This window comes from Cyanistes caeruleus, chromosome 34, assembly GCF_971803275.1.
Source record: "Cyanistes caeruleus chromosome 34, bCyaCae1.hap1.1, whole genome shotgun sequence".
Classification (NCBI taxonomy): Eukaryota; Metazoa; Chordata; class Aves; order Passeriformes; family Paridae; genus Cyanistes; species Cyanistes caeruleus.
The window spans coordinates 1,993,020-2,004,480 of record NC_141735.1 but is presented as its reverse complement, the minus strand read 5'-3'; the positions used below and the strand labels follow the sequence as shown (position 1 = coordinate 2,004,480).

At 69.8% G+C, this 11,461-nt stretch overlaps 1 protein-coding gene across 1 annotated transcript; it reads left to right on the top strand.

Moving 5' to 3' along the window:
- The first annotated feature begins 586 nt into the window (after positions 1 to 586).
- On the top strand, positions 587 to 8,749 carry NPAS4 (neuronal PAS domain protein 4). Its single transcript, XM_086871134.1, has 9 exons — positions 587 to 761; positions 3,082 to 3,233; positions 3,336 to 3,438; positions 3,572 to 3,818; positions 3,913 to 4,022; positions 5,105 to 5,237; positions 5,556 to 5,655; positions 5,692 to 7,486; positions 8,703 to 8,749. The coding sequence occupies exons 1-9, from the start codon at positions 587 to 589 to the stop codon at positions 8,729 to 8,731; spliced, it is 2,844 nt and encodes a 947-aa protein (XP_086727260.1). The 3' UTR covers positions 8,732 to 8,749.
- The last annotated feature ends 2,712 nt before the right edge of the window (positions 8,750 to 11,461 follow it).

The window sequence follows — 11,461 nt, the reverse complement described above, 5'->3', positions numbered from 1 at the left end:
TCTCCCCATTGGCCCCTCCATCTCCCCATTGACCCTCACTGACCCTCACTGACCCCTCCATCTCCCCACTGACCCCTCCATCTCCCCATTGACCATCACTGACCCCTCCATCTCCCCATTGACCATCACTGACCCCTCCATCTCCCCACCGACCCCTCCATCTCCCCCTGCCCATCCCAACCATCTCCCCTCTCCACCCTCTCCCCCCGCCCCTCCCCTTCCCCCCTCCCCCTTTATCCCCTCCATCTCCCCCCCCCATCTCCCCCCTGACCCCCCGTTGACTCCCCCCTCCCTCCCTCCCTCCCTCCCTCCCTCTCCCCCCAACCCCGGCCGTGCCCCTCGCCCCTCCCCCCCCTCCCCGCAGCCCCGCCCCTCTCCCCGCTCCATCTCCAATTTCGGTGCGATCCCCCCGCTCTCCCCTCCCCGCCGCCTCCCCCCGCTCGTGCGTCAGCGTCAGCGGTGACGCTCCCGCCGCGTCCCCCCCGAGCCCCCCCGGCGGGGGGCGGGCGGCGCCGGTGACGCCGCCGGTGACGCGGGGGCTCGGGCCGCATAAAGCGGCGGGCCCGGGCGGCGGCGCGGGCGGAGGATGCTCCGCTCCACCAAAGGCGCCTCCAAGGCGCGCCGGGACCAGATCAACGCCCAGATCCGCGCCCTGCGCGACCTCCTCCCGCTGCCCGACGGCGACCGGCCGCGCCTCTCGTACCTGCACGTCATGGCCCTCGCCTGCATCTACACCCGCAAGGGAGCCTGCCTGCGGCCAGGTGAGACCGGCAGCGGCACCGAGCGGCACCGGGGACGGAGCGGGGATGGAGTGGGACCGGGACCGGGGATGGAGCGGGACCGGGGATGGAGCGGGGATGGAGCGGGGATGGAGCGGGGATGGAGCGGCACCGGGGATGGAGCGGGACCGGGGATGGAGCGGGACCGGGGATGGAGCGGGACCGGGGATGGAGCGGCACCGGGGATGGAGCGGGACCGAGCGGGACCGGGGATGGAGCGGGGACGGAGCGGGGACGGAGCGGGACCGGGGATGGAGCGGGACCGGGGATGGAGCGGGGACGGAGCGGGACCGGGACCGGGGATGGAGCGGGACCGGGGATGGAGCGGGACCGGGAAGGGACTGGACCGGGGATGGAGCGGGACCGAGCGGGACCGGGGATGGAGCGGGGATGGAGCGGGGAAGGAGCGGGACCGGGGATGGAGCGGGGATGGAGCGGGACGGAGCGGGATGGAGCGGGGATGGAGCGGGGATGGAGCGGGGATGGAGCGGGACCGGGAAGGGACTGGACCGGGGATGGAGCGGGGATGGAGTGGGACCGGGACCGGGGACGGAGCGGGGATGGAGCGGGACCGGGAAGGGACTGGACCGGGGATGGAGCGGGGATGGAGCGGGACCGGGGATGGAGCGGGGATGGAGCGGGACCGAGCGGGACCGGGGATGGAGCGGGACCGGGAAGGGACTGGACCGGGGATGGAGCGGGGATGGAGCGGGACCGGGGATGGAGCGGGGATGGAGCGGGACCGGGGATGGAGCGGGGACGGAGCGGGACGGAGCGGGACCGGGGACGGAGCGGGGATGGACCGGGATGGAGCGGGACCGGGGATGGAGCGGGACCGGAGCCGGGATGGAGCGGGGATGGAGCGGGGATGGAGCGGGGATGGAGCGGGACCGGAAAGGGACCGGAGCGGGGATGGAGCGGGGATGGAGTGGGACCGGGACCGGGGATGGAGCGGGACCGGGGAGGGACCGGGAAGGGACCGGAGCGGGGATGGGATCCGGGACCAGGGATTGACCCACACCAGGGGATCGGGGAGTGGAGATGGGAGCGGGGATTGACCGGGGACAGACCGGGAATGACACCGGGAAGGGAGCGGGAATGACACGGGGCTGGCAGCAGCCACCGGCGTCAGGCAGCGGCGGGAGCCGCTCTCGGGAGCGGGGACCGGGAAGGGACCGGGCTGGGACCGGGATGGGACCGGGATGGGGACAGGGATGGGGACCGGGAAGGGACCGGGATGGGGACAGGGATGGGGACCGGGAAGGGACAGGGCTGGGGACCGGGAAGGGACCGGGATGGGGACAGGGATGGGGACCGGGATGGGGACAGGGCTGGGACCGGGAAGGGACCGGGATGGGGACCGGGGCCGTTCAGCACCGCGGGCAGGGACCGGGGCCGGTGCAGCACCGCGGAGAGCGGCGGGAGGTTCCCGTTCAGCACCGCGGAGAGCGGCGGGGACCGGGCGGGGCGGTGGGACGGGGACCGGTGACGGGGACCGGGACCGGTGACAGGGACCGGGATCGGTGACAGGGACCGGGATCGGTGACAGGGACCGGGATCGGTGACAGGGACCGGGATCGGGGACCGGGATCGGTGACAGGGACCGGGATCGGTGACGGGGACCGGGATCGGGGACCGGGATCGGTGACGGGGACCGGGATCGGTGACGGGGACCGGGATCGGTGACAGGGACCGGGATCGGGGACCGGGATCGGTGACAGGGACTGGGATTGGTGACGGGGACCGGGATCGGGGACCAGGATCGGGGACCGGGATCGGTGACAGGGACCGGGATCGGTGACAGGGACCGGGATCGGGGACCGGGATCGGTGACAGGGACCGGGATCGGTGACAGGGACCGGGATCGGTGACAGGGACCGGGATCGGGGACCGGGATCGGTGACAGGGACCGGGATCGGTGACGGGGACCGGGATCGGGGACCGGGATCGGTGACGGGGACCGGGATCGGTGACGGGGACCGGGATCGGTGACAGGGACCGGGATCGGGGACCGGGATCGGTGACAGGGACTGGGATTGGTGACGGGGACCGGGATCGGGGACCAGGATCGGGGACCGGGATCGGTGACAGGGACCGGGATCGGTGACAGGGACCGGGATCGGGGACCGGGATCGGTGACAGGGACCGGGATCGGTGACAGGGACCGGGATCGGTGACAGGGACCAGAGCTGGGACAGAGGAACCGGGACAGGGCCAGGGACGGTGACCAGAGCTGGCCGCACACGGGAGGGGTCCCGGCGGCTCCGTGGCTGAGCGGTGTCCCCTCGTGTCCCCACGCCAGGCCCGAGCCGGGGGGCGCCCCTGGAGCTGCTGGGGGGGCCGGAGCTCGCCGACCTGGTGGCGTCGCTGCCCGGGTTCCTGCTGGCCGTGACCCGCGAGGGGAAGCTGGTCGGGGTCACCGACAACGTGGCGCAGCACCTGGGCCACTCCATGGTGAGCGGCCGGCCGGGCCGGGGGCGGGCGGGGGTCCCGGGGGCGCCGAGGGTCCCGGGGGCGCTGGGGGCTCACCCCGGCCTCCCTCCCTGCCCCCCCCAGGTGGACCTGGTGGCACAAGGGGACAGCATCTACGACCTGCTGGACCCCGCCGATCACCCCCTGGTGCGGCAGCAGCTGAGCCTGCCCGGGGCCCCCCAGGCAGGTGGGTGGGGGTCCGGGGGGGGGTCTGGGGGCTCCGGGAGGGCTCCGGGAGGGATGGAGGGATGGACAGGAGGGAGGGATGGACAGAGGGACGGACACGGAGTGACCGACACCCCCCTCCCGGTGTCCCCCAGAGCGCCTTTTCCGCTGCCGTTTCACCACGTCCCGCGCCTCTCGCCGGCCGAGCGCCGGCCGCAAGCTGGTGCTGCTGCGGGGGCGCTTCCAGGAGCCCCCCGGGCCCCCCGGGGCCGCCCCCGCGCTCTTCGTGGCTTTCTGCGCCCCCCTGGACCCCCCGCCCTGGCCCTGCCCCGACTGCCTCCTGCTGCCGGCCTTCCAGAGCCGCCACGCCCGCGACCTGGCCCTGCTGGACATCTCCGACAGGTGAGGGGGTGGCCGCGGGTGGCCGCGGGTGGCCGCGGGTGGCCGGAGGGGACCCGTCTGGGCGGACGAGTGACCCCGACCTGGTGTCCGGCAGTGTCCTGGTGCACCTGGGCTACGGCCGGGGGGAGCTGCTGGGCCGCTCCTGGTACCGCCTGCTGCACCCCGAGGACCTCGGCCACGTCGCCCGCCAGCACCTGCGCCTCGGTCAGTGTCGCCAGGGTCCCCCGGGTGTCCCTGTGCCCTCCCCTCGTGTCCCTGCGGCCCCCGGGCTCACTCAGTCCCCTGCGGGTGTCCCTGTCCCCCGAGTCCCCGTGTCCCCAGGGGGGTCCCCACATCGCCCTGGCTTTGTCCCCTCGGTGTCCCCACGTGTCCCCTGCGTGGCCCTGGGGCTGCCCCATCCTTGTCGGTGTTGCTGTGTCCCCAAACCTCTCCGTCATCCCGGCCGATGTCCCCTGTCCCCAGCGATGTCCCCTCGGTGTCCCCTGTCCATCCCCGCTGACCATTGCAGTGTCCCCACACCCCTCTCCATCCCCGCTGACCATCGCAGTGTCCCCACACCCCTGTCCATCCCCACTGACCATCACCATGTCCCCACACCCCTGTCCATCCCCGCTGACCATTGCAGTGTCCCCACACCCCTGTCCATCCCCGCTGACCATTGCCGTGTCCCCACACCCCTGTCCATCCCCACTGTCCATCCCCACTGACCATTGCAGTGTCCCCACACCCCTGTCCATCCCCGCTGACCAGTGCAGTGTCCCCACACCCCTGTCCATCCCCGCTGACCATTGCAGTGTTCCCACACCCCTGTCCATCCCCACTGACCATCGCCGTGTCCCCACACCCCTGTCCATCCCCGCTGACCATCACCGTGTCCCCACACCCCTGCCCGTCCCCGCTGACCATCGCCGTGTCCCCACACCCCTGTCCATCCCCGCTGACCATTGCAGTGTCCCCACACCCCTGCCCATCCCCGCTGACCATCACCATGTCCCCACACCCCTGTCCATCCCCACTGTCCATCCCCGCTGACCATCACCATGTCCCCACACCCCTGCCCATCCCCGCTGACCATCACCATGTCCCCACACCCCTGTCCATCCCCACTGACCATCGCCATGTCCCCACACCCCTGTCCATCCCCACTGACCATCGCCATGTCCCCACACCCCTGTCCATCCCCACTGACCATTGCAGTGTCCCCACACCCCTGTCCATCCCTGCTGACCATCGCCGTGTCCCCACACCCCTGTCCATCCCCGCTGACCATCGCCGTGTCCCCACAGCCGGCGCGGGGCCGGAGGCTCGTGGCGAGTTGGTGACGCGGCTGCAGCGCAAGGACGGCCTGGGCTGGACGTGGGTCTACGCCCGCCTGCGGCCGGAGGGGCCGGCCCTGCTCGCCCACAACTTCGTCATCAGGTCAGTGCCCAGTGGTCAGCAGTCAGTGGTCAGTGGTCAGTGCCCAGGGGTCAGTGGTCAGCTGTCAGTGGTCAATGGTTGGTGGTCAGTGCTCAGTGGTCAGTGGTCGGTGGTTGGGGGTCAGTGCTCAGTGGTCAATGCTCAGTGGTCAATGACCAATGGTCAGCAGTCAGTGGTCAGTTGTCAGTGGTCAATGCTCAGTGCTCAGTGGTCAATGATCAGCAGTCAGTGGTCAGTGGTCATCGCCCAGGGGTCACAGCAGCCCCTGGGGACACCCAGCTGGCCACAGACGCCCCTGACCGCCGCGTCCCCCCGCAGTGAGGCCGAGGCCTGGTGCCTGCGGCAGCAGCTGGCGGCCGAAGCCCCCCCGGGACCCCCGGAGCCCTTCGGGCCCGGCCTCGACTTCCCCGGCGCCGCCGTCGGAGCCGGAGGCGACCTCGGCCCCGGCATCGAGCTCGGCGTGGGGCCCGGCCTGGGCGACGGCGCCGGACACGGCCTCGGCCTCGCGGTCAGCGCCGGCTGCGGCCTCGGAGCCGACGTCGGACACGGCCTGGGAGGCAACGCCGCGGCCACCGCTGACCCCGGCCTGGGAGCCACCATCGGACACGGCCTCGGACACGGCACCGCGGCCACCGCTGACCCCGGCCTGGGAGCCACCATCGGACACAGCCTGGGAGCCGCCCTGGGCAGCGGCGTGGAGCCCGGCCTTGGGGCCACCATCGGACACGGCCTCGGACACGGCGCCGCGGCCACCGCTGACCACGGCCTTGGGACTGGCATTGGACACGGCCTGGGAGCCAACACTGCGGCCACCATTGACCCTGGACTCGGGGCCACCATCGGACACGGACTGGGAGCCAACACCGTGGCCACCGCTGACCCCGGCCTGGGAGCCACCATCGGACACGGCCTCGGACACGGCACCGCGGCCACCGCTGACCCCGGCCTGGGAGCCACCATCGGACACAGCCTCGGACACGGCACCGCGGCCACCGCTGACCGCGGCCTCGGGGCCGGCGTCGCCCCCAACGTCGGCCACGCTCTCGGAGACGCCATTGGCCACGGCCTGGGCTCGGACGCCGGCGTCGGCCTCGCCGTGGGAAGCGGCATCAGAGTGGACGTTGGCCTGGGCCTGGCGGCCGGAGCCGACGTGGGCCCCGCCCTTGGGACTGAGCTCGGCCAGGACATGGGAGCGGCCGGCACGGCCGAAGTGACCGCCGGCATCGGGCCGGGGGTGGCCCTCGGCATCGGGCCCGGCCTGGCCGGCGGCGCCATCCGGGCCGGCGTCGGGCTGGACATCGGCACCACCGCGCTGCCCCCGGACATCGGAGTGACCGTCGGGGCCGGAGTGACCGCCGGCCTCGGCCTGGGCCCCGACGTGGGAGCCGGAGCCGGGGTTGGACTCGGCCTCGGAGCCGCCCTCGGAGCCAACGTGGGCTCGACTCTCCCGTCCGGCACCGGCCCCGGCCTCGGACACAACGTCGAACTCGCCGTGGGCTCCGGGGTCGGGCTGGCGGTCGGAGCCGCCCTCGGGCCCGAGATGGACATTGGCCTGGGAGTCGGCGCCGCTCTCGCTCCGGACGTTGACCCCACCGCCGGACTCGGCCTGGCCTCCGGCCCCGGCTCGGACATCGGTATCGGGCTGGCGGCCGGAGCGGCCGGAGCGGCCAGAGTGGCCGGAGGCGCCGGCCTGGGATCCGCGCTGGGCTTCGCCGTGGGAGCCGCGCTCGGGGCCGGCGCCTGCCCCGGCCTGGGGCCGGACATCGGCCCCGACCCCGACCTCGGGCTCGGGCTCGGCCCCTCGGCCCCGCTGGGCCCCCCGCTGGGGCTGGTGCGCCTGGCGCCGGGGCTGGGGGTCCCCGAGACCCCCGGGACGGGCACCGAGACCTGGACGCCGCCCTACACCCCCCGGCAGGCGCCCCCCTTCGCCTTCGGGCCCCCCGAGCCCCCCGAGCCCGCGGCCGAGAAGCTCCCGCCCAGCCCCGAGAGCCCGGGGGGGGTCTCGGGGGGTCCCCCCGGCTCTCTGCTGACCCCCGAGACGTCTCCGCCGCCCCCCGCGCCCCCCGCCGGACCCGCCCTGCGCCGGCTGCTGCAGGGCTTGGCTGCCATCGCCACCCGCGGCGGACCCCGGCGCCCCTCGGGGGGGACCCCCGGACCACGGCCGGTCCCCCCGCCCCGGTCGCCCCGCGACCCCTTCGCTGAGTTGTATCAACTCCCCCAGAGCCGCCTCCAGGACGCCTTCCGCAAAGGTGGGGGGCTCGGGGGGCTCGGGGGGCTCGGGGGGTGATGGGGGGATGGGGATGGGGGGACAAAAGGGACAGGGATGGAGGGACAGGGGGGCACAGGGATGGGGGAACGGAGATGGGGGGACGGGAGGTGACAGGAGGGACAGGGACGGAGGGACAGGGGGACAGGGATGGGGGGACAGGGATGGGGGGACAGGGATGGGGACAGGAGGGACAGAGGGGACAGAAGGGACAGGGACAGGGGGACATGGACAGGGGGACGGGGATGGGGGGACAGGAGGTGACAGGGGGGACAGGGATGGGGGAACGGGGATGGGGGGACAGGAGGGACAGAGGTGACAGGGGGGACAGGGGGACAGTGATGGGGGGACAGGAGGTGACAGGGGGGACAGGGGGACAGAAGGGACAGGGTCGACAAGGACGGGGGGACGGAAATGAGACCGGGATGGGGGAACAGAGAGTGACAGGGAGGGACAGAGGGGACAGGAACAGGAGGGACAGAGGGGACAGGGACGGGGGGACGGAAATGGGACGGGGATGGGGGAACAGGAGGGACAGAGGGGACAGGGGCAGGGGGACAGGAGGGACAGGGAGGGACAGGGGGGACAGGGAGGGACAGGGGGGACAGGGAGTGACAGGGAGGGACAGGGAGGGACAGGGGGGACAGGGACGGGGGGACAGGGAGTGACAGGAGGGACAGGGGGGACAGGGAGGGACAGGGGGGACAGGGAGGGACAGGGGGGACAGGGAGGGACAGGGGGGACAGGGACGGGGGGACAGGGAGTGACAGGAGGGACAGGGAGGGACAGGAGGTGACAGGAAGGACAGGGGGGACAGGGACGGGGGGACAGAGAGGGACAGGAGGTGACAGGAGGTGACAGGAGGGACAGGGGGGACAGGGACCGGGGGACAGAGAGGGACAGGGAGGGACAGGAGGTGACAGGAGGTGACAGGAGGGACAGGGGGGACAGGGACGGGGGGACAGAGAGGGACAGGGGGACACAGGCAGCGCCGCAGGACGGGACCCCCACAGCCGGGTCCCCTCCTTGGGGGGTGTTTGGATGGGTGGGGGGCGGTGCCGGAGCCCCCCGGCTCCCTGTTCTGGGGACAAGGGACAATCCCGGCTGGGGACGGGGTGACGCCGGGACCCGCGGGGTATTTGGGGGCGGTTCGGGGTGGGTTTTGGGGGTGTCCCTGACGTGTCGCTCTGTCCCCACAGCCGGAAGCCAGCGCGCCCCGTCGTTCTGAACTAAGTCTGTGACGCGACTTGCCCCCAGTATGGCATATTGTCATTGTCACCCCGGCCCGGGCCAGCGTCCCCCCGGCCCCGGCCGCGCCCCCCGCCCGCCGCCCCCCGGGGCCGCTCGTGCTAATTTAACTCGTAACGAGTCTCTAAGGTAATTGGGGGGGGGCTGGTGGCCCCCCCCTCCCCCAGCCCGGACCCAGCCTGGGGACCGTCCCTCGTGTCCCCTCCCCCCCCCCCCCACCCCGTCCCCTCCCCCCCTCTCCCCCCTCCCCCCCCCCCCGCCCCAGGACCCGTCGCCAAAATTTTTTTGGGGTCTCTGGAGAGGGGCGGGGGGGGGGTTTGGACCCACCTGTGCCCCTCCCCCCAGAGCGGAGTGTCCTTCTTGTCCCTTGTCACCCGCCTCGTCCCTGTCACCCCCGCCCCCACCTCGGGGTCTGCGTTTTTGGCAGAGTCACCCCGAAAATCGCGTCCCCTCCCCCCCCGTGGGTGTCACCCCGAATGTCCCCAGTGCGGGGGACCGAGGCACGATGTGGCTTGGTGTCCCCGTGATGTCCCCGTGATGTCCCCACGATGTCCCCGTGATGTCCCCCGTGTCCCCCGAGCCGTGGGGCAGAGGCACAATGTGGCTCGGTGTCCCCATTGTCCCCAAGCCGAGCCGTGACCTGATGTCCCCCCGTTGTCCCCAGGCCCGGGGGACGTGGCCACCGCTTCCCCCGAGCCACCGGGCCAGGCCAGGTCACGCCTCGGTGTCCCCAGTGTCCCCAACGCTGTCCTCCAAGGGACATCCTGGCCTGATGTCCCCAACGTCCCCAGTGTCCCCAACCCGAGACTGAGACACGTCGTGACTCAGTGTCCCCAATGTCCCCAACGTCCCCAATGTCCCCAACCCGAGACTGAGACACGTCGTGACTCAGTGTCCCCAATGTCCCCAATGTCCCCAATGTCCCCAACGTCCCCAATGTCCCCAACCCGAGACTGAGACACATCGTGACTCAGTGTCCCCAATGTCCCCAATGTCCCCAACGTCCCCAATGTCCCCAATGTCCCCAACCCGAGACTGAGACACGTCGTGACTCAGTGTCCCCAATGTCCCCAATGTCCCCAATGTCCCCAACGTCCCCAATGTCCCCAACCCGAGACTGAGACACGTCGTGACTCAGTGTCCCCAATGTCCCCAATGTCCCCAATGTCCCCAACGTCCCCGATGTCCCCAACACCCCCCGATGTCCCCGATGTCCCTCCTCGTCACTGCCTCGGCCTGACACAACGCGTGGCTTGATGTCCCCAATGTCCCCAAGGGATGTGGGACCCGCTCGTGTCCCCGCATCAAAGACTGAGACCCCCCCCACGATGTCCCCCGGTGTCCCCCGTGTCCCCAACCCCGCGATTGTCGTCACCCGATGTCCCCAAAGGAGGGGGGGACACTGCCACCGTCCCTGCCCGAGGGACCGAGCCCCGCCGTGTCCCCGGTGCTGTCCCCGGTGATGTCCCCAATGTCCCCGGTGATGTCCCCGGTGATGTCCCCAATGTCCCCGGTGATGTCCCCAATGTCCCCTGGAGGCCCCGTGGCCCCGACACCCCCGGCAATAAAAGTGTCCCCCCATGGTCCCCGTGCCTGTGGTGGCTTCTTCCCGGTGACCCCGGGAATTTGGGGACAAATCAGGAATTTTGGGGATCCAGGAATTGGGGACAAATCAGGAATTTTGGGGACAAATCAGGAATTTTGGGGTGGGGACAGGAATTGGGGACAAATCAGGAATTTTGGGGTGGGGGCAGGAATTGGGGACAAATCAGGAATTTTGGGGATCCAGGAATTGGGGACGAATCAGGAATTGGGGACAAATGGAATTGGGGACAAATCAGGAATTGGGGACAAATCAGGAATTTTGGGGACAAATCAGGAATTGGGGACAAATCAGGAATTTTGGGGGGGGGACAGGAATTGGGGACAAATCAGGAATTTTGGGGGGGGGACAGGAATTGGGGACAAATCAGGAATTTTGGGGACAAATCAGGAATTGGGGACAAATCAGGAATTTTGGGGGATCCAGGAATTGGGGACAAATCAGGAATTTTGGGGACAAATCAGGAATTTTGGGGGGGGGACAGGAATTGGGGACAAATCAGGAATTTTGGGGGGGGGACAGGAATTGGGGACAAATCAGGAATTGGGGACAAATCAGGAATTTTGGGGGATCCAGGAATTGGGGACAAATCAGGAATTTTGGGGGGATCCAGGAATTGGGGACAAATCAGGAATTTTGGGGGGATCCAGGAATTGGGGACAAATCAGGAATTTTGGGGACAAATCAGGAATTGGGGACAAATCAGGAATTTTGGGGGGGGGACAGGAATTGGGGGGAATTTTGGGGATCCAGGAATTGGGGACAAATCAGGAATTTTGGGGGTGGGGACAGGAATTGGGGACAAATCAGGAATTTTGGGACAAATCAGGAATTGGGGACAAATCAGGAATTTTGGGACAAATCAGGAATTGGGGACAAATCAGGAATTTTGGGGTGGGGACAGGAATTGGGGACAAATCAGGAATTGGGGACAAATCAGGAATTTGGGGTGGGGACAGGAATTGGGGACAAATCAGGAATTTTGGGGACAAATCAGGAATTGGGGACAAATCAGGAATTTTGGGGTGGGGACAGGAATTGGGGACAAATCAGGAATTTTGGGGACAAATCAGGAATTGGGGACAAATCAGGAATTTTGGGGACAAA